This window comes from Falco cherrug, chromosome 5 (genome assembly GCF_023634085.1).
Source record: "Falco cherrug isolate bFalChe1 chromosome 5, bFalChe1.pri, whole genome shotgun sequence".
Taxonomy (NCBI): domain Eukaryota; kingdom Metazoa; phylum Chordata; class Aves; order Falconiformes; family Falconidae; genus Falco; species Falco cherrug.
The window spans coordinates 5,701,214-5,726,456 of record NC_073701.1 but is presented as its reverse complement, the minus strand read 5'-3'; the positions used below and the strand labels follow the sequence as shown (position 1 = coordinate 5,726,456).

The following is a 25,243-nucleotide window of genomic DNA, read 5'->3' as shown; positions in this document are numbered from 1 at the left end:
GGCTGGCAGTTCTAGCCATTCCAAATCCAGTGTTAGCAATGCCAAAGCTGAAGGACCATCTCACATTGCTGGTGATGCCTCCAGACCTCAGAAGTCTGCCAGCCTTGGGATCACGGTAGTTCTATCACACTGTACCCAGGAGCCATCAGTACTCCTTGCAACTCCTGGAGTGCCATATGAAGGATGATTATTTTGCAACACAGGGCTTCACGGGGCTGTGAAGGTTTAGACCCTCAAGATACTTTGTGATACCTACCTCCTGGCTGTGCAGCAGGGCTCTGCACTTGCCCAGGGGCGCAGGGAGCGGCTGTGCAGAGTGCACAAGTGAGCATCTCTCAGGATTTCATGCAGATCAGATCAATAACTACTCTGTTCCAGAGTATTTATTCTGCAGGGAAGAGGATGGGAATAAAGCGTACCTTTAAGCCTTGTTAAAAATACATGCCATGAAGATAGCTGTCTTCTAAGGGTAAAAACATCTCCAGGGACGATCTCTGGGGAATGCCTCTGTAAGCAAAACACCCAGTAGGGAAAAGGTTTCCCAGGACCGTCTCTGTAGGTGAACACTCTGCTAAGTGAACTGCCTCGGGAGAGCACATACCCACGCAGTGCGCTGCCTACCTCTGTCTGTCCCTGAACAGTGCTTCCCCTCCATGCAGCTCTCAATAAGCCTGCTGTAGCCACAGGAAAGTCTGCACATGTACGCTAAGGTTTTCTTTTAGTTCATCTTTATGAAGCTGGAAAGATCAAATTTTAAATGAGGAATCCCTAACCACTCTGTACCAACTGAGCTGTGCACAGGGCCCTGGGACTGCACGTGGGCATGGGCCTCTGCCTGCCAACAAGCAGTCCGCCACCTCTTAGGCTTTTTTTAATATCCAGGTTTAAATGCCATTGTCATTCAACCGGCAGTAGCGACCGCCACCTGGACCAGGCATCCTTTGCCGTGTGGTGGCACGGTAGCTGGCGTGATGATAGGGAAAGAGAACGGGGATTTTAGGAGGCCTTGGCACAAGGCAGGCAAAGCACTACTGAATCAGTGACTGGGCTGCACCCCATGCGCTGTGCCAGGGGAGAGGGGTGGCAGCACCCCGGTAGCACTGCAGGGTTTGGAGACGGGGCAGCCAGAGCGCCATGCGGCCTCCACAGCAAAGCACCCCTGTGCTGCTTGAAACAGATCAGCCCTGCTTTCTGCTGCTGTTGAGATTGCTGGAGGGGAAAATTAGATTTGCCTTTTGTTCAGCAAGCCTCACGGAAAGCCTCAGCTCCGCGGCTGGTTGAAAAGCAGAACCTGCTCATGGTGCATGCGCTTGGACATCAGCTTAGTCGAGAGGGACCCCAAGAGCTGTACCTTCTCCCCTCTCAGCTGGCTGCGATAGCTCATGCTGGGGTAGAGGTGCTGCGTCCCCACCAGAGACCTCAGCCCCCCTCGGCATCTATCCCTGCTGCCCTGCTTGTGGTGGAGAAAGCCTTACTTTTTGGTGGTGGCAGAGATCCTTAGGGTCAGTCCTTTGCTAAACCAGGCTCAAGCCCCACGGTGCCTGCATGTACCTCCTTGGCTGTCTGTGGATAACTCCCACATACACCCTACCCTGGTGCCATTTCCATCCCACCAGAGAATGGCGTGGCACATCCCGACAACGTGCAGCTAAAGAAGGGGGCAGACTGCCCTTCTCCTTTCCTCACATTAACTTGACTCTATTCTGGCTGGCCACCTCAAAGGCAGCTTCTGTAACGTTTCCAATATTAAAGGCCCTGATGCTGGTACAGCATTTAAATTTATGTTCCCATAAAACATTTTTTTCCATAAAACGTTTTCTCATAAGCCATGGGACAGATTGGAATCTGACAGGTTCAGCTGTTGCTGGATGAAGGGAAGAGCAGAAGCGACAAGAAAATTTTAGGAGAACTATATTAAACTCTGTGTAGGTTTCTGATTTAGTAGTAACAGCAAAGTGAAAATTGAGCTTATATTCTATTACCCTGTTTACAGGACACTAATAGAATCTCCATTCATAAACCAGTCCAGCTCCTGTCCTTTAGTGTTGATCTATTTGTTTTGCTCTAGAGCAGTTTTCAACGTGCAAGGGATTTGCCTTCCTGCATACTTGCGTGTAGAGGGAAGGGACAACACCTTTCCAGGCTGCCAGCCTCATGTTTGCGTGTTGAATCCTGCCAATGCACCCTCTTGACGGTGCGTTATCTCATCTGGGTGTCCCTCTGCAAATCTCTTTGCGTACACTTGGTCAGCTGTATTTTTGCCCCCCACTTTCTGGACTAGTAGAGGGCAACATGAACAGATAGACAAAAAGAAAAAAAAAAAGAGAAACTACAAAAGGCTGGCCTGGGAAAGGGCTGGGGAGGGAAACTAATTTTCTGTTTCCACCTGACCAGGTCCCAGTGACCCATTACAAGTGCGTGACTTGCCTGGTTTTGTAGAAATCACAGTATGCAGCCTCACCAGAGGGCTGCAACGCCTCTCCCACTAAGCCTGGCTTGAACTAGAAATCCTTTGTTCTCTTCGGCTCTGCCCTCACTCGCAGAGCCAGGCTGCGCAGCCGGCACCCAGGCGATCGCAGAGCGTCTGCCTGTGTTCTGCGAGGGATGAGCTTCCAGCCCAGCACAAGCAGAGGGGCAATAGTCTCCTTGCACTCACTCCTGCAAATTTCATCCCTTCTTGTTGGAAATTGTAATAATGGCCCTCGCTCTTTACTGACATCTTCTTAGCACCTCTGCAAGGTGAATTCAAAGTGCTATCAAATCCCAAGCCTATCATTTAGCCCCTGTTTGCTGGTGGCATATAAATGATATATCACCCTTTACAGTGAGTTCAGTGTGATTTCTCTCCCTTCTCTACTCCCTTCCCATCAGATACTGCAGCACCTCAACCTCCTTCCCTGTCTCCCAGCCCCTGCGAGACACGCAGCTACTTCTAGACAGCCTCTTTCTACACCACGGTTGAGTTACCGAGCAGCTGAGATAAAAGGTTCCCACCTTCATAAATAATCAATGCGGGCCAAATGGCTCGTGCTTGCTCAACAAAATCATGCACTAGAAACAGAAATGGAAGAGACAAACACTAACTCTGCGAGGAGATTAACTACCTAACATCTATAATATGTTCCACCACAATAAAGGTGGAAAGGAGATTCAAGTAACAGAGAAGCAGGAGAGCAAGAGTAGAAAACAAGGGAGCTGAGCACCCATCAAACACTTCCCTATGTAGCCACACTTATTTTATCTGTTCATAAACTGTCTGGACTCTATTTTAGCTAATTTGCTCATTACAAGGAAATTATTAGAGCAGCCCAGTACCTGCCAGCACACTCCAGACCCTGGGTGAGGCTCAGCCTCTGCCACTCTGCCCTGCCAGGTCCTGCTGCCTCCAATGGGTTTGCCCACAGTTATTTGCAGGCACTGAAGGGATGTAGGTGTGCAAGCAGCATCAGAGGGACCAGTGAGCCCAATGCCAAGGTTTCTGTTGCAGACACAGGGTGTTCACAGAGCAAACAAGCCAGGTAGCCCTTCTCAAGGGCTGCCTCTGCTGCACAAACAGCAGCTCAGCTAAATGGGCTGTCCAGTGAATTAAATTTCTAGGGTGCGATTGCCATTACGGGACAGCATGGCTTCAAGGCTCCAGAGTAGATGCCACATATTATACCTGTTATTTTGCCTCTGTGGCAGCTGCATGGTGCCACTCTGTATGTAGCATCACTATATGACAGGGGTGAATCCCTCCTGTTTGATAGGTACTACATATAATAACTTGGATGTAGGAGAGAAGGCCGCTAGCCAGCACGGCGGACTCACTGTTGTCAGTATACCAATGCCGATTGCCACCACATGGTTATCTGGCCCTTAAAGGAGGTGTCTGTGCCTCAACTCAAAATTGCACAGTAATTGCAGTAATCTTTCCAGGTAACAGAGCTGTTGGGTGAGCACAAGTAGTGCCATCATGCTGTTTCTCTTGGGGTTATCCACAGGTATTAGCAGTGAGCATATATGGAAAAAACCTCAAACCCACTCATGTCTGACCTGCCACCGAGTACCCTCCCTGACCACGCTGGTGCCATCCTTTGGGAACGAGGCTAAAGCCAGTGCAACGGGTCAGGTCAGGCACAGCGAGCTCGGGAGGTGTCACAAAGGTCTTCAGGCAGGAACTATGTCACGGTTTGAGTCCAAATCAGCTCAAGCCTCACATGGGGCACCAATCATCCTAGCACAAGAAAAACCAGCAAGCAGCAAAAAGACTTTACCATTGGTCAGATTCTACTGTCCATGCTGTTTCTTCACCCTCCAGAGGTGAGGCCAGGCCACACTCTGCACCTTCTCTTGGCTATGCCAGAGTCATCCCTTCCCCAGCCTATTTCTCCTCAGGGCTATTTAACCACTTTGCAGGAAGGAGCTACAGCTGCGCATCATCCGTGTCAATCAACCCCCTGCCTTCAAAGCAAGGCCACAGCTGCATGTTATCGATGTTAATCAGCCCACTGCCTTCATTCCTCCACAGTACTAGTCTATCCCTATCTCTGGTATGAATCCCTATAGTTCCCAAGCACCAGAAGGAAACTGTCTACCACAGCAAGAGTCCCAGCAGCGTCCCATGCTGTCAGCTTCCCACTCTGCATTGGTCTGACTGGCTGACCACACGGGCCTGACTGTCAAGCCTTGGTCCTTGGTCATGGGTGACCCTGGAGTAGGCACCACGTGCAGAAGGATGCATGGAGCGGTGCACAGTCTCCCTCCCCATGACTTGTGCTTCTTCCCACCCTTGGCAAGCTTGTGTCTCTTAGGGCAAGAGAGTACAAGGCTGAAAAAACAACCCCATGTCATAGAAGTGGAACAGGAGAATGCAGTGGCATTGCCAGCGTTTTGGAGATGGACGGGGACAGAGTTCAGCAATTCATTAAGTGAAATTGCCCAACGGCCACTATTCCCTCTGGTACACAAGCAAAAACGATCTCACACAGCCGCTGTCCTTGTGCCCCAAGCTGAAACCTCCCTGACCCTAACAGTGATCAGGCCACCCCAAGTTTCTGAGACTGTCACATGAAGGTGAGCACAATGCCAGCTTTTGGCCACGGGGATAGTGATGACTTCCTACTCCTGTTCTCCTTCGCTGCAGACAGAAACTGTTGCAGATACAAATTTTAAAAGATGGGAGGGAGGACAGCATCAAAGCAAATTCACCTTCTTGCTCTGCATAAATGTTTTCTCAGCTCTAGTATTTATATAAAAGCAAGGGTGATCACTGAAGGGCAGGGAGGGAGAGATCCGAGGGCACCGACAGTGAGCGAGGGAGTGTGCAGGAGCACTGGATTCCTTGGGAGATAAAATTTCATTGCTACCGAGTTAATCTCCTGAGCGTCTTATTGCAGTTTTGTCTCATTCAGTGCCTCTTGAAATGAGTTTCCATTTGTCTGTCTGGGGCTAATTTTCCCTCATTTGCTGCACCACAGCCGTCATTAGAGGCACAAAGTGCCTCCATTGTCTTTTTTTCCCTTTCTTCAGTCACTCTTCTTAGTGCCTCTTGGTTTGTTAACTCTGCTATCACTCAGTTGCAACTGGCTCCTGTTAGTCTGACCTGGCTGCCTCAGGATGCCCCATCCCTCCACTGCCCGAGAACACATCACTGTCTGGGGTAGCTACTTGGGGCAGAGACATGCTTTAGAAAGCAGTTGCAAACCTTTGTTTGCAAGTGTTACAGCTCCTTCCCAGAGATGTTTTTTCTCTCTCCTTATTTCCCTTTCAATTAGCTGATGGGGGTAACAAGAGCAGAGCAGGAAGGCTTTACACAACATTGCAAATGCCCTCTGAGCCTGTGGCCCTTGCCCTCTTGCTGATGCAGGGTTCACTTGGAGCCAGGAGCTGGCTCTCAGATGCTGGCTCCTTATAAAGGGGTGCTCGGTTGTGGCCTCCCAGTAAGTAAATCTTTCTCTGCAGCCAGCAGCACAAACCCCCATGTCTTCTTTGCAGCCCTCGGGTCCCCAAGCACACCAAGAGGGGCAGCTCCCTGCAGAGATGCCCCCTTACGTCATCTTCAAGGCAGCAGCAGCTCAAGGCCATGCTCGCACACCCGTCCCTCCCCCAGCCACTTGCTGCCAGATCCCTTGGCAGTAAAAGGCCTGACTGAGCTCAGGCGTATGATGACATTTCTGTCCCGCTAGCAGAGCACACAGTGTGGCTTATGCTGATGGGTACCAGGGCTGTGTCAGCTGGAACCCCAGCCTGCAGCGTGGGAGGCTTGCCCTGATGCCTGTCAGCAGCTCTTCCATGCCAGCCGCCACCCCGGAAAAGCCTTGCAGAAGAGCAATGCACCGCTACCAGCAAGAGCATCTGGCTTCAAGACCACGGGTCTGTGTTCATCCCCGCCGTGTGCCATGGATGGAAATGGCAGCACCGCTCCTTGCTCTGCCTCCGCCGCAGTGCGAGAAGGCTGCACACCGTGTCGGGGAGCCAGAGCTGCAGCTGGGGGTACCGCTAGCCTTCAGCAATGAGCCCCTGGGCATCTTAGCTTCTGAGCTTTGATCAGTAGCAGGAGTCTGTGCCAAGGTGTGCAAGGCTCTGTGGTGGAAGGCAGATCTCAGGCTGGGTGAAGGAATATTAATGGAAAAATACTGTGATCCCACCCCTTCCTTCACAAGGCAGACAACCAGCACACAAGCATTGGTGCTGGGAAGCGGGTTGTCTTGGTTCTGCTAAGGAAACCAGTAAAGTCAGCAGCCAGTGAGATGATCTGGGAGAGGTTCTCCATGGCCAGAGATGTTCTTGGGCCACTCCACAAATTGTTGATTGACCCACAGGCAAGCCTAGCAGCCTTTATTTGAGCAGGCTTCCCAAGCCACATGGCAGAGAGAATGCACAGTCTCATCTCCAGGCTTGCTCATGGGTGCTCGAGCCAAAGACACAGTGCCTGTTTCCCACGACTTGGGCCAACTGAAGCCACTTAAAGTCAGCAGTATGTCCCTAAGGCAGAGCTCCTCATCCAGCATCATTGGATGGTTGTCCCACCCTTATATCCAGAGACCCAGCTGCCTCCTTATATGACCTGGCTTATGCTGTTCCTTGCTGCAGGCTCTGGCACCTCCAGGAGCCTGCTGGATGGCAGTGGATGGGTGCTGGCTGCCAGACAGCCAGGTGGAGGCAGGGCGCCCACCATCAGTGTCAAAGGGGACCTCCTGCTTCTCTGCCAGGATCCCTGGTGGTTCCTCTTCCCCTGCATGACACTGAGAAAATGAGGGTTTGGAGATGGCATATGGCTGGGTGGGAGAGGATGGGGGAAGCCCAGCTGGAGTCAGAGCTTCTCCCCATGGCCATTTCAGCTTGGTCACTTGCCACACATTCACTTGCCCAGGGAATGGAGAGGGATGGGTTGCAAGGAGTACCCAGCAGCCTTTGTGGTGCAAGATCCTTGCTTTCTGCGCTGCTGTATCCCTAGGCCTGAAAGCAAAATAACCTCTCCCATAACAGCATGCATCTTTTGATCCTGACTCTATTTCGCATCCCAAGCATCAAAAGATGCCAACTCTAAAACAAATATGCTGCCTTGGGATTCCAGCTGCTAATGGGCACATCAGCACTTAATAGTGCCAACCAGTGTACAGTTGTGGCAAACCTGATCAGGTGTCTTATCCATCACAGTTTATCTCCCTGAACATTTTTGCCTATTCTGACAATGCCTTCTTTGGATAGCAAAAGCCAGTCTTGGCTGAATTGCAAGGTATTTTTATGAGGACAAATTTTCTCATGGCCTTTGAGCACCATAACCCTTAAACTAATTTCCAATTTCAATTTATCTGTGTCTGAACATAGTTCTCCAGTTAGGGTGGATGAAGAACACGGTCCCCAGAACATCTCATTACTTTTCTTACTCTTCTGGAAGTTCTGTTATGGTAAGTGCCGAGAATTTAGATCCTGATTTACTGGTAGGTCTGCATCATTGCTAATAATTTCCTATGTACCTTTTCCAGTGAGAATGGGGTACATCTGATAACTGCTGTTACAGATACAGAAAGCTCTTTGTGGTAGTAAATGCAGCAATTAATGCTAATGAGTCTGCTGTTAGGAAGTAATACTATTGGTGTTATGCTCACGCCTCACCAAATGCAAAGCTTCAGTTTGTTAAGCAGATGCCAGTGTTAACAGCCAAATTCTCTTCCCATGGATAAGTTAGCGTTAGTTAAATGTACCATTAAAAATAACCATTTTAAATGTTAATGAAAAGAGAGGTTGTGCTTGCCAGGGTTTTGCTTCTTTTTAGTCTCTGCTTTCAGGTGGCGGAGGTGAAAAGGCACAGACAGCTTCCCCAGGTGTGCTCAGAGCAGACCTTGAGGTGGAGCCCCAGTAGCACTGGTGGCATCCATGTACAGCACCAGAAGCATGGCTTGTTTCCACCTCAGCGACTGGCCAATAAATCTCATTACCAACCTTCATATCTATACATTACACTGATAACCCAGCCCGGGGCTTCCCCCACCAGCTCTGCGTGTGCCCCACCCCCACCCCGCAACCCCTCCGGCTCCCCCAGTGCCATGGAAGAGAATGACGGCAATGGAAGAGGATTCATAATCCACTACTTCTTCTCAGTCTCGAATCGCAAAGGTGTGCTAGCCACGTCCATCTTCACAGTCCTGCCCACACCTAGTGCTTACTGATGTACCTCTGCTTAGCACGGTTTGGGCTGAGTTTCTGACAGCACAGGTTTTATTTAATTTCATGCAATTTAAGAAACAAGTCTGTACTCTACTGAGAACCAGGCTTTCCTTATCCTGTGTGTAATGTTTCAGAAACAAAATTAGGTAAGTCTTTTTTATAGAATATACCCCTGGTTTGTACGCAGGTCTCGCGTCTCTGCCCCAGCGCACTGTAGATAGGCTGTAGAGGAGAAGGTGGAAGGTGAAACAGAGGCAGGGAGGGCACCGCACAGAGGCCTGGCAGAGAAGACCCAGGAATAAGAACCCCTGTTTATTTCACACTCCACCAGTGTGCAAAGATGAGACTACTTTCCTTTCAGAGCTGCAGCCGGGCTCTCCCACCGTGCGAGCTGAGCCCAGCCACGTGCAGCCTCGTGCTGCTTTCTCCAGTGCTGGGGTTGCCTTTCCCAGGTGCTTTGTCCCCCCCGGGGCTGCCACCCTGGGCTGCCGTAGCCCTGCTGCACAGCCAGGGGCTGGAACCTGGCCGCACCACTGCCTTCTGCGTTAGCACATTTAGCTGCATCCCCAGGGCCCGCCTGGAAACACAGGTTCTCCCACCGGGACAAGGAAGGTGTCGCAGGGCTGTGACACCAGGCGGCACTTACATGCTGGACAGTTGGAGTGATTTGTAGATGTCCTGGGTTCATCCTTCGTACTTACCGTGCTGAGATATCCCAGGTGCCGCTTTCTCCTTTCACCAGACTCCCTGGGACCTGCTTCTTGGTTTCTTCATCCCTTTGGCTGTTTTTTCTTGTAAACTTGCCTTGGCTGCTCTGCTGCCCCCTCCCCTCTCCTCTCTTTCTGCTAACCTTTTCATGCCTGCTTATGCCTGTGGTACAAGACCCCTGCCCCTCTCCCCCTTGTCCTGGCTGCCCTCACTCCAAGTGCCAGGCCCTCTCCATTCCCTTGCCTCCTCTCTCCCTCCTTGGCATAAAACCTGGCCTCTCCAGAGCTGTGCCCTGCTCTGTTTTCTTGGCCAGCATCTCCTGCCTCCTTCCCCACTGGCCTCCTCTTCTGTCTCCACCATCATGCTTCGTCTGTTGGTGCTCCTCTTCCATGCTTGCCTGTGCCGCTCAGCTTCAGCCCATCCCTTCCACCTGCTTCCTTGCTTTTCCCTTCCTGCGACTGCAACCCTGATCCTGACCTGTACCTGCACGCACACGTGCGCACACACACAACTATGCTATTTAATTTTTTAAAAAATGTGATTATTTGCAAAAGCTGAAGGCAAGCACTTGGCCTCGGGGCTGGGCACTGCGGTTTCACCCCTGCCACCCAGCTGCGGATAGCCTTCACACCCCCCATCCCCGGCGGCAGCCCCAGTTTGCACCTATTTACAGCCAGCCTGCTCCCCTGACCCCCAGGCACTGCACCCCGGAGGCCAGTCTTTTAGGGGTGACCCTGCACCCCAGCCCCAAGCCACTTGCCCCTGCCCTGCTTGCAGCCCTGCGCCACCTTGCCCCTCACCTGGTCACCTAGAAGCCATCACTAGACAAGATCAGAGAGAAGACAAGCCAGCGTGTGCAAGGACGGGAGGGGAATTGAAGAAACATTACCTCCTTTTCACGTTTATTTAATTTTTGTATTTTTTTGTATTTTTTAAGATCACAGAAGAGCAGAGCATTCATACATGTAAAGAAACAGAAACGAGATAACAGAAGTTAAATACATTGAGAAAAGAAAAAATAAAAAGCTTCTTTTTTTTTTTTTTGTTTCCATCACTGGGGTTTGTTCATTCATTTGTTGGGTTGTTTTGTTTTTTTTGATCGGTTCTTTTACACACACACTTGCGCTTTTAAATTTTTCTTTCACAGAGCTAGTTCCAAAAACAAACCAATGGCAAAAAAATAAAATGGCCGTTTTCTTGTTTCGTTAAAGAGAAGTTCAGCTCATGTCTACAGTGCTGGGGAAAAATATATATAAAGATATAGATATATATATATATTTATATGTATATAACACTGTTAATGAGGAGAGTTCTAACCACCCCACCGTGTATCAAGAAGAAGGGACTGGCCTTCATTCTCAAGGTCTAGAGGATGAAACTTGGCTCCAGCTGGGAAAGTTGAATGATTTGGGGAGGTGACAGTGGCACTGCGGAGGCAGGCTCCTGCTCTTGTCCCCTCCTCCCTTTCCTGGCACACGCGTGTGCTCCCACACGCACAGGCGCAGGCACACGGACACTTTCTCCTGCTTTCCTCGGGAGGTCACCACGGAGCCGTGCGGGCACACAGAGCCATCGCCGGGAGCAAGTGGAGGAGCATGTGTCTGGCTGCATGCGTGGTGGAGAGCGTGGGAAAGGAGAGCGCCTGTATGGTAGCCGTGAGGACTACTCTAGCGTGTGTGTAGTAGAGGTTGCAGAGGTGTGCGTGTTGCCTGTGTGTGGCTGAAATGGGGAGTAAACGGCATAATTCTGGAGGACAGCCGCACCTGGCATGTGCTCTCCTCACTGGCTGGCTTCTAGGGTGTCTTGCTCCTCATCTCCATCCATGGCCCACACATTATGTACAGAAACATCCACAGTTCCCAGGGCACGGCCAGAGCCATCACGGTCTCACTCAGCGAGACCCGTTGTGGCGTGGTGTGTGTGCCCTAGGGGGCCAGGAGGCAAGTGCCTGATGCACTGGGACCAGGGACGGCAGGTCCTGCCCTACCTGGCAATGGCCTTTCTTGGATGCAGTCTTGGCCCCTTCCCTAGCCGTGCCCTGCTGAGCACACAGCCCTGCCGCCCGTGCTGCAGTCATGCCCTCCTGACTTGCACTGCCCCTTCCTCCTCTGCTGCCTGGCCACCTCTACAAGGCTTGCAGGACAGGCTGAGTCGCTGTGGCACCAGCTAACCTGAGCCTGCAACGAGTGAAGGACCTTTGCTTGGTACCTATCTGGGCTAATTAGGAGAGCTGCTCCTCTTTCCCAAGCCCTGCCTTGGCTGGTCTCCTTGCCTCACACACCCTAAGCCACAGAGATACAGCGGACCGTGCCGATATATCCTTGCCAAGATGACTTCTGCTTTCCTGTTACGGTGAGTGAATCAACAAACACACACCACACATTGCCCTAATGGGAGCCACCAACCACCAAGAAAAATTGGCAGGGGGGCTGTAGGAGGCTGCCTGAACATCGTTCTAGCAAGTTACAAGAAGGAAAAGAGAAAGGGGTTTTAATGGTGTGACACAGCTCTTAGTCAGCAGGAGTCATGCAGTTAAAAAAAGAACTCTTCTGGGCATTCCACTGGAAATGAAGCCGCTCTAAGGCTAGTGTTGAGAGGCCAGTCTCCTCGCTGCTGAACCTGGAAGTTCTGTGCATGGACGATGGACAGCACTCATTCTTACCCTTTTCCACTGGCATCACATCTTGGAAATTACTATCCAGTTTCTCCATCACTTCCCTGCCTGAGGTTCTGCTCTTTCCATGGGACAATTTGCTCCCGGCACCCATAACTCAAGAAGTTTTGTGTATTTGAGTCAGAGAAGCAGTAACATTGTGCACCATTAGATGAGAGAGAGAGAGAATACTGCTCACTCCTCTAGCATCTCCTCTGGAGGACTCTCTTGGTTAGCCATCCTCGGTGTCAGTTGCTACATCTCATCAAGCACCATGATGGTTTGGGCTGTGGGTCAGTGTGCATGGAGGAGAAGAAGCAGAGGTGTGAGAGGGGTTGGAAGGAGAAGAGCTGTTTCCCTGTGCCCATAGACTCCCTCATCAGGAAGGGGAGAAGTGGTGAACCATTCAGATAGGTCGAGCTGAAACATTAGCTGGTGGCAGGATTGTGAAGGACTCTAAAGTAGTTCCTCCGACTTCCCAGATCCTCCTACCCAAATGCTCTTGAACCATCAGAACTTGCTGTTGCTCCCCCAAATTCCTTCGAGATGTGCAGCTTCCACTCAGCCTGGAGACCATGTGGCTATTGATGGCGACTTTGTCCATGCTGTGTGCTTGGACTTTCAAAGTGGGGTTGCTCAGACAGGTGGCTTAGGGGCATGGTCTGAATGCACCTGGAGCTAAGAAGAGCTGGTGGGGCTTGAATATACTTTGACCAAAAGTGGGGCAAGCAGCAGTACACAAGAGATCTGCCCAAGCGGTGAACAGTCAGTGGCATGAGAAAGGTGTGCAGACAAAGACTAACTCTCGACACAATGCATGTCACCAATGAAATCTTCATGAATGGCACGTTAACATGCACTCGGTGCTAGCATGGGGCGACACAACTTCACTGGTGAAGAAAGCGGGAAGGGAGGAGGAGGGGACTGCATCACTGAGCAACATACCCGCAAGCTGCGGGGCTGCAAACAAACAAAAATGAACACAACAGCCAAGATACAGGTGTCGGCTGGAGCATCCCACGTCGCCCTTCCCAGCCGTTCAGAGACAGGCGTCTGCTTCGTTTTCCATCTGACCAGACACATGCCCCAAGCAACATGATACAGCCATGCATGGAGTTCATGTGGCTCAGGGTGGCTGCATTTCCCCTGTCCGGTTCCTCTCGGAAAGACTTGCCTTCACTCCTCCTCTCGGTCATCTGAAAAGGGTTAGAAATCTGCTAGCAAGTATGGGGCCATATATTAAATCTAAGTCTTTGTTCCTCTGCTTGGACATTACCAGACATCTCATGTAACTCTTGTAATATTTACAAACCAGTAGAAGAAATACAATTTTTTTTTCTTATTTTTTTTCCATTTTGTTCTTTTCTTTTTATAACACTAAATGTTAAATCTCCATCAATCAAACACAATTACACTGACAAGCTCAAGGAACTGGTGTCCCATTCCAAACTCCAGTCTCCCCCAGTCCCCAACCAGCTGAGAGGCAGCAGGAAGGAAGCAAGAGCGCAGCTTTTCAGGAGGGGATGGGCAAGACAGCAACATGAACTGGTGGAGTAGAGGCGAGGAGGAGAAACAGCTTCGGAGAAAAGGGCCTGAGACACGAGAAAACCCTTTGCAGCATCTCTGTCAAAGGGCAGAGGGGAGAAAGAGAATGGGGAAAGCATTTTATCTTGCCTGTGTCGCCTATGCTTGTCTGGGCTCTCCTCTTGACACATGCTTTGAGCGATCCCTGCTTGGGTTCAGGAGAAATGGGGATGTTCACAGCATCCTTTGATGCATGCAGCGGCTTGCAGGATTAGCTTCTCGGAGTAAATCAAGCTCCAGCCTCCCCGTGACACCCCCAGCCCTGCTAGAAACAGACATTGCCAGGAATGGGGCTCCCAGTGCTGCTGCAGATCACAGGCATACTTGGTACTTGTGCCTTTTCTCAGACAGGTCTGCAAACATCTGGCTTTAACCCTGTTTCACAACCACACGATGTAAGCACAGACCTCCCCAGGTCCTGCAGGCAAGACCAGACCCCAGCACTGGTGTTGTGACTCTTTCCTCTAGCTAATAGGCAGATGGCTAAAAAAAAAAAAATAAAAAAATGGGTGTCCTGGTTTTAGTGATATATTTCCCTTTAACCATAAGCCTCTGTGCCTTGACAGCTAAAAAAATATCCCCTCAAAACTCCTTCAAAGCAAAAAAGATGTAAGACAATGAGGTGCTGGGACTTGTGACCACCACCACACCATAGGGCTCTGATGTGTGTGAACCCAGTGCCTAGGAGTGACCCCACAGCGACAAAAATGCATGCAGAGGACAACGCATGGGACAGACCTTACCATAGCAACCAGGCTGGCATCAAAGACAAGCCTCAACCTAAAGAAAGTGGTGGGCTTGACCCAGCTTTCAGGAATAACCTGTGACAGCAAGTCACTGCAGGCTGCCCACCTGCTCACAACAAGCCCGTGACAATGAATCCAGGTGTAGGTACAGCCCCGAGAATAAGAAATGCCAGTGATGTGGTGTTTTCCCTCGTGCCAGTGTGCTGTAGAGGGTGGAGCTCCCGGCCCTGGTTTCTGGGACCAGCATCAGCTCACGGCTGTATCAGGGGCATGAGGAGCCCTAATGCAGCAGAAAACCTGGAGTTATTACTAAATCACCAAATGACATGACCCTCCCGAGAGGTAGGCACAAGGGCTGGGGTGTCTGGATGCTCTGGAGCATACAGGGCACTTTTTTCCTGGGCCTCAGCACACCGGTCCCCAAAGGAGCTGCACAAGTCCCATCACCGACCACCCTATCTTGGAACGGGGGAGCCATCCCTGGATGCCTTGGGCAGATTTCAAGCCCCATTTGCCCAGCTCTCCCCTCTTGCACTAAGCCACGAGCACCCCAGCTATGGCTTTGGGACCTGGAGGAGTGGGGGGAGCATAATTTACCACCATCCAAACCCACAGCAGCTCTATAGCAAGCCTGCCATCTCCCAAACTTCAGCCTCTTGTGTCTCTTAAAATTTCCTTGCTCATTCTGGCTGCCTGTGAGGAGCCCTTGACTGACTGCTTAACTGCTGTGTGCCTGCTGCTGCATGAAACTGCTGAGCTCAGCAGAGAGGCAGGCGCCAGTGCCGCAGTGCAAGGTGAAAGCGCCACACTGAGCAGCAGGGAGAGGCCTTGGTGGAGCGTGCCCCAGCCGTGCAAAGATGGCAAGATGTTCATAGACAGCAATCCCCACTTTCCTTCCTGGCAGGGGACCACCCAGTGGGTATCCCCCCCCCCCCCCCCTCCCCGGACTACAAGCCCTGTTTCCCCCTTGCCTTTGACAGCGTGCAAGCACAGCTGCCAGTTCTGCTGCTACTGCACCAACTTACAGGGCAAAGAGAAAAGCAAGCTTGCTGGTTCTTGAAAGCTCAGCGGTGCCAAGCACCTGTAGAACACTGTACCGTCATGGGATGGTCACTCGATTTGTGTGGGCCAACTCAAGTTCCTCCCTGCAAATCCCTCACCCTCCAAAAAAAACCCCATGCAGCTACCTGATAAACCCTGTTTTATCTTTCCTGCTGTAGATGCTAGGGCTTATGACCAGCCAGAAAACACAGTAGCCTTCTCCCCGCTGCCCCTGCCTGCACACATACACTGCAGCCACTGGAAGGTATGACTGTTGGTGTCCCCTCTCCCATTGTTTTGGCTCTTGCAGCTGTCCTGTTGCTGGTGTGGCAATTCCCAGCCACCACCCAGCATTTTCTTAGCCCTGTTTCTGACAGCTTGTTCTCTCCCTCTCCTTCTCCTCACTCAGGAGCCACTGGAGCATCTCCGGTTGTCACCCTTGCATGTGATTCAGCCATGGGAAGGGTGATGGCAAGTGACAGCCCTCTCCAGCAAGACCAGCACCCTTCAGATGAGAAAAGAGAAGAGTGAGGGGAATTGTGCTGCCTACTTCTTTGCTGCACCACTTTAAGCTCCTTCTTTATAAGCCCAGGATTTTGGACCTGACATTTGTTTTTCTTCTTACATTCACAGGTCCTGGATATAACCCCCAATTTGTTTCAAATGTGGAATTTGCAAAGTGAGCTTTGTAGTAACAGTGGTGTACAGTACACACACACGCACACGCACACGCACACTCACCCCTACATAGCGTATGTTTCCTTTTATAACAGGGAGGACAGTAAGAACAACAACAAAAAAAGGGTATTGGCTCTATTTTTGCATGACTACCAAAATGGTTAGGAATGACCAGATTGTGGTTTTCACATTGAGGCATTGTTCCTACACACACACTATACCTACAGGAATGGCTGCTTGGTGATGTCCAAGGTGTCATCACTCCCGTCCCACCGGCCCAGCCTCCCCTCCCCTGGAGGAGGGGGTGGCTGCGCTCTGCACTCCGCAGTGCTCCAAGCCAGTCCTGGTTTCTTCTGCTTATTTGGACAAATGCACATGTGTGCACACCCCCATGCGCGTGTGCAAGCACTCATGCGTAGCAGGGGCTGCTATGCTGGTACTTGAAGGCTGAGAGCCAGACAGGTTGCAGGTGGGAGAGAAAAAACAGGCTAAACAAGGGTGCAGACTGACTCTTGCAAGCAAGGTGGCCAGGAGTCAAAAAGCCAGTGAGGACTCCGGAGAGGGGACACCATGGGAACCTGTGTTGCATCTGCCCTTCTCTCCTCACCCCTCTTCTCTGCCTGAGTGATCTCTCAGCATCGTCTCACACTTACAAGGCAGGACATTATCTACAGCAGGATGAGCATATGTACACATGGACTGTTCCTTTTGCATGCTTAGAGAGAGCAAGAGAAAGACAGAAGAGAGAGAAGACGGAGCGAGAGCCACACATACACGCATGCACGCACGCACACAGGCATACACGGGAGAAAGAGAAAGACACCTGGTCGAATTGAGGGGGGAGAGGAAGAGGATCAAAAAAAAGAAAATTATGTTTTCAGTAGAGTTGACACAGCTTAGTTCAGGCCAGTGAGTGTGGTTGCATGAAGGAGGGGACAGGATAGGTGTTTAGCAAAGGGCTGGGTGCACAGGAGTGCAGGGTAAAGAGAGGAATGGGTTCTCCACAGGACACCAGTGCGCAGAGAGCTTCAGGTGACTTGCTCTGGTTTGTGGCTTTTTTTTTTTTTTTTTTTTTTTTTTGATTTGTTTTCAAAAGTATGAACTGGCTGAGCACTGGCTCACAAAAATGACCCAGGGCATCCAAAAAGTTAAGTGGCTATAGACACCGAAGCAAAGACCTCTTTCTGCAAAAGAAAGAAAGAGGAGGAAGGAAGGAAGGAAGGTGAGGGAGTATGGAAAAGAGGAAGGAGGAGAGAAAAGAAAAGGGATCTTCTGTTTGATTGGCTTTGTGGTTTTGTTGGATTGTTTATATTGCAGCATCCTCCGGCGACACGATCCTTGCTGGTGCCCCATTCTCTTCCTTGCTTCGTGTTGCCTCCTAGATGGTTGTGACTTGACAGCTGGCTTGTCAGGTTTTGGATTAAATGTTGCTGAGTCGTCTTTGCTGTAATTTTTCCTCTCCCCTCTCTTCGCTCCTGAACACACAAAAGTTGTGAAAGAAACAGTCCTCTCTCTCTCCCCCCCCCCCTCTTTTTTCTCTCTCCCCTCTCTTCGCTCTGTCTCCTGTATAACGCATTTTGTTTTGTGTGTTGTTGTTGTCGTGTTGTTTTTTTTTTAATTATTATTATTATTATTTTTAATTCTGATTTGTATTAACATTTGCTGAGTAGGCAGAGCAGGGATGCTGCCAGCAGCCACAGTGGGACGGCCAAACTCATGGAACCGTTGTCTACTCTCCCTGTGCCGGGTCCTGCAGGGTGCGAGAAGGGAGAGAAAAGAGGACAAGATTACACAGGGTTGGGCGAGACAAGAACACAGGAACACAGCGCTTTGCTCCCGGGCTGCTCCTGCAGCTGGAGGCCGGGGCTGCAGGGCACAGCCACCTTCCCACGTAGGTGAGCCCCCATCCAGCCCAACCACAAGCTCCTGCCCACCAGCTCCTCAGCATCCTCCCCTCCCGCCCAGTGCTCTGATGGCATGTGGCTCTCCCCAAGCAACACCCAGGCTGGAGAAACAGGTCGTGGAGCACGCGGGAAGGCTTACCCACAGCTGCCAACCCCATCCCATCCCTCTCTGTGCCTCCGGCTGGGAGCAGCTGGCCACCCAGTGTGGGGGCACGGCTCACACCTTGGCACAGCACACACACGGCCCGGCCACCTGCCTCGCACCTCCCTGTTCCGCCACCTTCCCGGCGGTGGCCCTGGGATGCCAGGGCTCAGCTCGTTGTAATTCTGCGCAGTGACCAGTGCCTGCCTGCAGCCAGACACCAGCTCTGCGGGGGCTGATTCATCACAGCAGTCCGATCAATAAAACATGGGCTCAACCGGTGGACGCCTCCCCTCCCAGGGGCTGTGCCGCAATTACTTGTTTCTTAATCGGGGTGAAGGAAGGCTTCGCGGTTGTGTTTATGGCCCTGTGGCACAACACCTACAGGGTGGGGGTGCCGGGGGTGCCAGGGAGGCTGACTTTTTTCGTATGGGTGGGAAATGAACTTGCATGCGTGTGCGCGCATGCACGGGGGTCTGTCGGAGGAGGCAGGGAGGAGCGCTTTGCCGCAGCAACAAATAATGCAGCCTCGCTCCAGGAATATTAAGTGCTAACACTCCTGACATCTTCTCATTCATCCTCTCATTTATGGGCTCCCTTTTCTGGATGGCTTTAAAGGCAGCGATGCTGTTTTAAATTCACCCTGCAATACCAAGCCTTGGCAGCCTTTTCTTTGCAATGGGGCAGGGTGGTGTACGTGGCTATGGTTTTGTAAATGCATGCTCATCACAGAATCATGTATATGTACACACGCATGTACGTTACACATGTATGCATAGGTACATGCATATGTATGCATAGGTACATGTTTATGTATATGCAGCGTTCTACGCAGAAGGGGTGCAGGAAGATACTGTGGACCTGGAGGTAAGTCTGTATGTTGGGACTGATCCTGCCACAGAAGAAAGAAGACATGCTTCCCACCAAGAAGAGCTATTTCTAATGACAGGGAGAGCCAAAAAACCCCAAAGGAGAGTCTGTTCAGGAGAGCCCCATAGTGCAATTACTCCCTCTCACAACCTGCGGTTTACCAGGTGAAGAGCCTCTCTGCTGAGTGAAGCACAGGTGCCACAAGCTTGCTCAGCAGCACAGTCACTACTAAATCTAGCTGGTGACTATAAGGCAGCAAATCTAAGAAGAGTGTCCTCAGAGTCCCTGAAATCCTGTAGCACTTTCATTTGTAAGATTTCTTCCTAATGTAGCTCATTGCTTACTAGATCAGCTGTTTGTGACCCAGTTCTATTCTTTCATTATTAAGTAAGTATGTGCTGAATTGTGTGGAAAATTTATATTCCATCTATGGCTTTTTTCGGTTAGTCCCTCGTGTTGTGTGGCTTGTCACATAAATCCTACAACACTGTTTTTTCACTCCTTGTTTGGGTGACAGGAACTTGTTTCCCCCTCTGAGCTCAGGAACAAGTTGAAGTTCGGCTACTACACTTACCCGACCTATATTTCAGAGAAAGCATCTTTCATGATCAGATAATTGGGTGTAGGCTGTTTGGGACCATTTGCATCCCATGTTGGCAGTGAAGAAGTCCCAAAACACGACTTCTCTGGCCCAGCAAAATAACCAAGAACACAACAGGCAGGGTGTATTGCCCACAACAAGTTTTCAGCCATCGCATTTTTACTGATTGGCTAAAATACTGTTTGTCTAATGCATACATGGACATGTATATATCACATACATAGGTGGGAATCCTCCTCCTCCTTGCCACTTTTCTAGGGTGCATATGCAATCAGAGCAAAGGCATACGTTGCTATGGTGGCACCCAATACACACCTAGCACAGCAGGGGCAGGGGTATGTTTGGCCTTGGCTGGGGTACTGCTGCCTTAAATAATGTGGAAGTGCGTGGATTGGGGGTTGTGTGCTTGGTGGGGGGTGGGGGATAGATGTATGGTATGGTATGGTATGGTAAGAGATAAGCTTTTGCAATACCTAAGCAGAAGGGAGGACACACAAAGCACGGTGTGATGAAGGACTTGGGAGAGGGTCACATCAGCTTCTGCTCTGCTTGAACTTGTGTGCAGAAGCTTGAGGATATCTGACAAGGCACAACTCCCATCTCCACAGCTGAAAAACGGGGTGAGCTATAGGTCCTCCCCTGATAAGCACCCTGCATGTGTCAGTGAGGCAGAAGCCTCCCCACATGTGATCCTGATCATCTTCCACACACCACCACACGCTAATGCCACCACTTGTCTGCACCAACAGCCCACATGCAGCCGTGTGGGTGCCGGGCAGCGTGTTCCGGTGACTGGGGGGCCTGGCACCCAGCGTGGCTCAAAGTCGCTGCAGCCCCTGCACATAACCCCAGGTGCTATGTGTAACCTCGGTGTCTGCCAGCAGAGCTAGTGAGTACATGCCACGTACGCCACATTTACTGGCATACCTGTTGTAAAAACGGGGGAAGGTTATAGTTCAATTGCAAAATCTTGAAAATTTTCGGAATATATTCTCAAAGGTTTTGTGGGGTACTAATTGCTCAAATAATAATAATAATAATAATAAAAAGAGTGGAAATGTGAGGAAAAAAATTAAATATTAATCTCTGAGTAGATTTTGTGCAGAAAGCACTGTTTTCAACTCATATATTCAGTCTTCTGGCCTAGCCACGCCTGGGTACGGCCACATTGCACCCTGCTCCGCTGTGACAGCCCACGCGTGCACATAGGCTTCTGCGGGTGCCTGTGTGCGCCCCCACCGTGGGAGCCGCGGCCCCGCAGACCCCCGCAGACCCATGCGTGGATGCCCGGGGGAGGGGGGAGGAGGGCACGTGCCTGTCGCGTCCGTGCAGCCCACCACCCGCCCGCTCTCCAAGGCGCCCACGCCGGCCGCCGCTACACCCACCCAGCCGCGCAGGTGCAAAGTGCGCGCAGGCGTGGGGGTGCTCGCCCCCCGCCATGCACCCACACGGGCAGGCACGCACCTGCCACAACACAGGCAACCGCCCCTGCACCCCTGCTACAGCCAGCCCCCCGCGGCGCGCAGCCCCCCGCCGCACACAGCCTTGCGGGCTCCCGGGTCTGTCCGCCCCCCCGCCCCGGGACCTCCCGCCCCCCGCAGCCCCCTACCCCAGGTCCCCCAGCCCCGCCTCCCGCAGCCACCGCCGCAGCGGGCGAGGCCGCGGTCTCCACCGCCCCCTGGCGGCCGCTGCCGCGCCGCGGAGCCGCCTCCGGTTCAGCATGGCGGGGAGGGGCCGCAGCGAGAGCCCCCGCAAACCCCGCTGCGACCCCGCCGCGCTCCCCCCGCCCCAGCCGAACCGCTGCGCCGCGCAAAGCCCGCTGCGGGGGCGCGGAAAGCCAAGCTGCGACCCCCGCAGCGGGCACGGGGGGGGCTCTGGCCAAGGGGTGCCGCTGGCTCGGCAGCCTCCCGCTTCCCTACCCTTGAGCCTGCGCTCTGCGAATTCGCTGTGCAAACTGATCTCCCGGGCTAATCATTCCCCTGCAATTTGGCAGCGCTGCGAAGTTCATGACCGTGCAGCAGCTTTGAAGGGGGTTCTCTTCCACCGCAGCCAGGGAAGGAAATTGGGTTTCTGATGACGGTGAGTTAATACGACTATCTGGCAGCATTTCACAAATAAACACTTCACGGACCCCAGACCCCAGACGGCTGACCCAGTCAGATCACATTAATCAAATCAAGAAGGAGCAGGCTGAAAATTGGCAAGGACAAACCAATTGCACTTCTCTTCCTTGCTCCAAATAGTGAGGCATTTGGACACCCAGTGCTGCAGGTGGACCCCTGCCATGCTGCCTAACCGTGCTGCAACAGCCCCACAGGACACTGCACCCCGTCTCTCCAAGGGTTTCTTCGTGCCACACATTCAGCCTGTGTGATCCATATTGGTGTCACGGCACGAGGTAGACTTGGCTGAGATTTAGAGCTGTAGCTCTCCCAGAGCTGAAGGGAATCATGCGCAGCCCCCATGCCATGCCATGCCACGCCATGCCATGCCACGCCATGCCATGCCATCCCATCCCATGCCACCCAATGCCACCCCATGCCATGCCATGCCATGCCATCCCACCCCACCCCATCCCATCCCATCCCACCCCATCCCATGCCACCCCATCCCTCTCCCCAAGGCAGGGTAACCCTAGCTGTGTCCTTAAATTTAACCACGGGGAAACCAGAGCCTTGCCAACATGACATCACTGCTCCTGCCCACCTGCGGTAACGGCCCCTTGCACCGGCTTTGCACAGAAGAGGCACCAAGGGTCCTTTTCTGACACTTTCAGCAGAACATCTCCATACTTTTGAGTGGGGATGTGGAAGGGGTGGCAAGGCCGTTCAGCATGGGGTTTCAGTGATTGCACCTGGTGCAAAAGGCCAACACTTCCATGCAGGGTGAAGTGGAAGGCTCGTTGCACGCTCTCATGTGCAGTGCACTGCTCAGGCGGTGCTGCAAGAGCTTCACCAGCCTCATACACAGAGCCAGTGGCACCCACTACTGCTAAGGTTGCCCGACCTTTCCATTATAAGGCCCTGTCTGCATAGCACTTTAGAAGCATCAACAGGGCAGGTGGAACGATCCTATGCTGGGTGTTTGCCTTCAGCTGATTTTATAGTTTTTACGTGGAATACCAGCAGCCAAAATACTTCTGCTGTGCCTGACAGCATGGCTTGAGGAAGGAAAGAATTTTTATTTTAATCACAAATAACCCACCAGGAAGCCAGTGACTGTCCCTCAGAACATTTCTCTGCTCTGAAGCTTTGGCTCAGAGCCTTGCAACAGTCCAGAGATTTAGTCTTGCAAAAAAAAGAGGTAAACAGCTACACAAAACTATCTGCCTTCAACACCCTTGGGAAGAATGTCCCTGCAGACTTCACACATCTTGAATGAATTTATTTGGACCACCTCAGCCTATCAGTGCTTTGACCTCTCACTGGTTTTAGCCTCCCCCCCATACAACTGGCACAGCTGGGCTTGCTACACTTGCTTCTCCCTGGAGGGCTGCAAGCTAGGCTAGCCCAGGTTTCATCATAGAGGTCATGGGGATGTATGCTACTTTGCATGTTATAGCTGAAATGCTTTTTCTCCCGTGTGTGTGTGTGATGGCTTATGAACTGCTCCTGCTCCTGTGAAGAGTGTAGGGAAAGCCATGGCAAGAAGAGTGTTGGGGCTTGGGTGAGATGGTAGAGGGAGAGGGGAAAAGCACAGGGTACTGCTTGCGTTCATAGCAAACCGCAGCCAGATTGCAAACCAAGAGCTTCTCTCTTCCTCAAAAAACAGCCTGGCTCCAAGAGGCACATACTACAACAAAAAAGCAGCTCTACTGGGTCAGTCCAAGGGTCCTGTCTATCCTTCAGTCCTGTCCCCTGCAGGTGCTGGATGGGAGCCAGCTGGGAGCACATGGCCAGCACAGCATCATGTTGGCCTGCCTCAGGTGCTACGGAGTCATCCTGAACCAGCAGAACCTGCACTCCTTGGCAGATTCATTTTATCTTCCATGAACTTGTCCGGTCACTTCTGGACTGCCTGGAAGCCTTCCATATCCACAACCTCCCTCAACTTTTAAGGACCACAGTGGCAGTCAGCTGCCAGCAGTGATATTATGGCCACACATCAAATTCTGGCGTTACGTTCTCCTGTGACATTAGGACCTTGGCATTAACAGAAAGCCTGGCACGCTGCCTGTTACTAATTGCTACCTGAACTGGCTAGATTAAAACTGTCTCAGTCACTCCTTGCTCTGCAGTCTCCTCTGCTGCCTACAGGAAGGCTAAGGAAATTTGCTCACTGTGGGAAGAATTAGCTGGTCTCCCTAGGAAAAAGAAAGCTGAGCTTTTTGTCAAGGCAACTGTTAAGAAAGCAGCTCCCCAGTGTCAAGCCGTTGGTGGCTATGGGATGCTCAAGTCCTGAATTGCAGAGCTGCAGGTCTTCCCACCAAATCTGGGGCACAGCTGTTACTGAGCCCTTGGGGGATGCTACCCAGGCGGCTGAAGGGAGCACAGTTTAGCAAAGAGAGGACTTGGTATGATGCCCCCAAAGGCCTAAGCAGCTGAGACTTCAGTGGTGTATCCTCTATGACACAGGCTCATCCTCCAGAGATGAGGCCAGCTGCAGAAATCACCGAGAAGGGAGCAGACTTGTGAGATCTGACCTTTGTGGGATGAATAAAAGGGCCCTTTTTCTCCCTGCCTTCAAGCTACAAGGCGCTGCAACACACAGCCTCGGCAGCAGTGGCTGAGGGCAGAAGACTGCTTGGTAGCCCTGCACGTCCCTGCCTCGTGGCTGTTGTTGGCCCCTCAAAGCCTATAGTGCCCATTTGGGACTGGGGGCTGCGTGAGGGCGTGATACACACAGGAGGAAGGTTTTATCAGGTCAGAGGCATAGGAAAAGGCCGCTGTGATGAGGGATATAAGAAGGGGGTAACATGGACTGAGGCGGTATGATGAGCCTTACACTCGTACCAGTGCAGGGCTGCAGCGTGGGAAATGATACCGGGGAAGGTCTTAAATTGCAATGGCAATACGGGCATGCTTGGCTGGGACGCTGGAGAGGGCGTGAGGAGATGTCAGCCAGGGTGAGGCTGGGGAGATGCGGGCGCTGATGTGAGCGTGCAGGCTGGGCAGCCAACAAGGACAGACCCTGGGAGAAGGGACGGAGAGGGCATGAAACCCAGATGCGGCACAGGGAGGCAGAGGAGGTGGGTGAGAGGCAGGTACAGGGGAATTACAGTGTTATGGGAAGAGGGAGTTAGTACCAGGAGCGTAAAGGCCAGGTGGCAGCACCAGCCCGGCTCAGACCTGCAGCAGAAGCAGGGATTCCTACAGACCCCTGCGGGATGGATGCGGTGCTGCGGTGAGGCCCCAGCGCCCACAGACAGCTCTGAGGGAGGCCATGAGCGGTACGGACGGGGTGGCACGGCAGCGGGCCCGGGGGGTTGCTGCGGAGCCCTCCCGACCTCGCCGGGCCACAGGCCGGCGGCAGAGCCGCGGGGCCGGGCCGGGGCAGCCGCAGCTGCCGCCGAAGCGCCTCTTCCCCGCCAGGTGGCAGCCGCAGGCCGGGAAGGAGCGGCACGGCGCCGGGCGCGGGCCGCTGGGCAGCGGGCGGGCCTGGGCGCTCGGGCTGGCCCCGGTGGCTGCCAGGGCCGGGGCAGCGGCCACGCACCCCTGTGGGACA

The 25,243-nt window shown here is 52.3% G+C and overlaps 1 protein-coding gene across 5 annotated transcripts in view; it reads right to left on the bottom strand.

Moving 5' to 3' along the window:
* Positions 1-16,182: 16,182 nt before the first annotated feature.
* The window catches only part of LSAMP (limbic system associated membrane protein), a 314,661-nt gene continuing 305,600 nt past the window's right edge, over positions 16,183-25,243 (bottom strand). For all 5 annotated transcript variants that reach the window (XM_027816957.2, XM_027816960.2, XM_055712346.1 and 2 more), the window contains one exon: positions 16,183-17,812. In XM_027816957.2, coding sequence (XP_027672758.1) covers positions 17,715-17,812 — 98 coding nt within the window. In that variant the 3' untranslated portion in view covers positions 16,183-17,714. The remainder of the gene's footprint in view (positions 17,813-25,243) is intronic.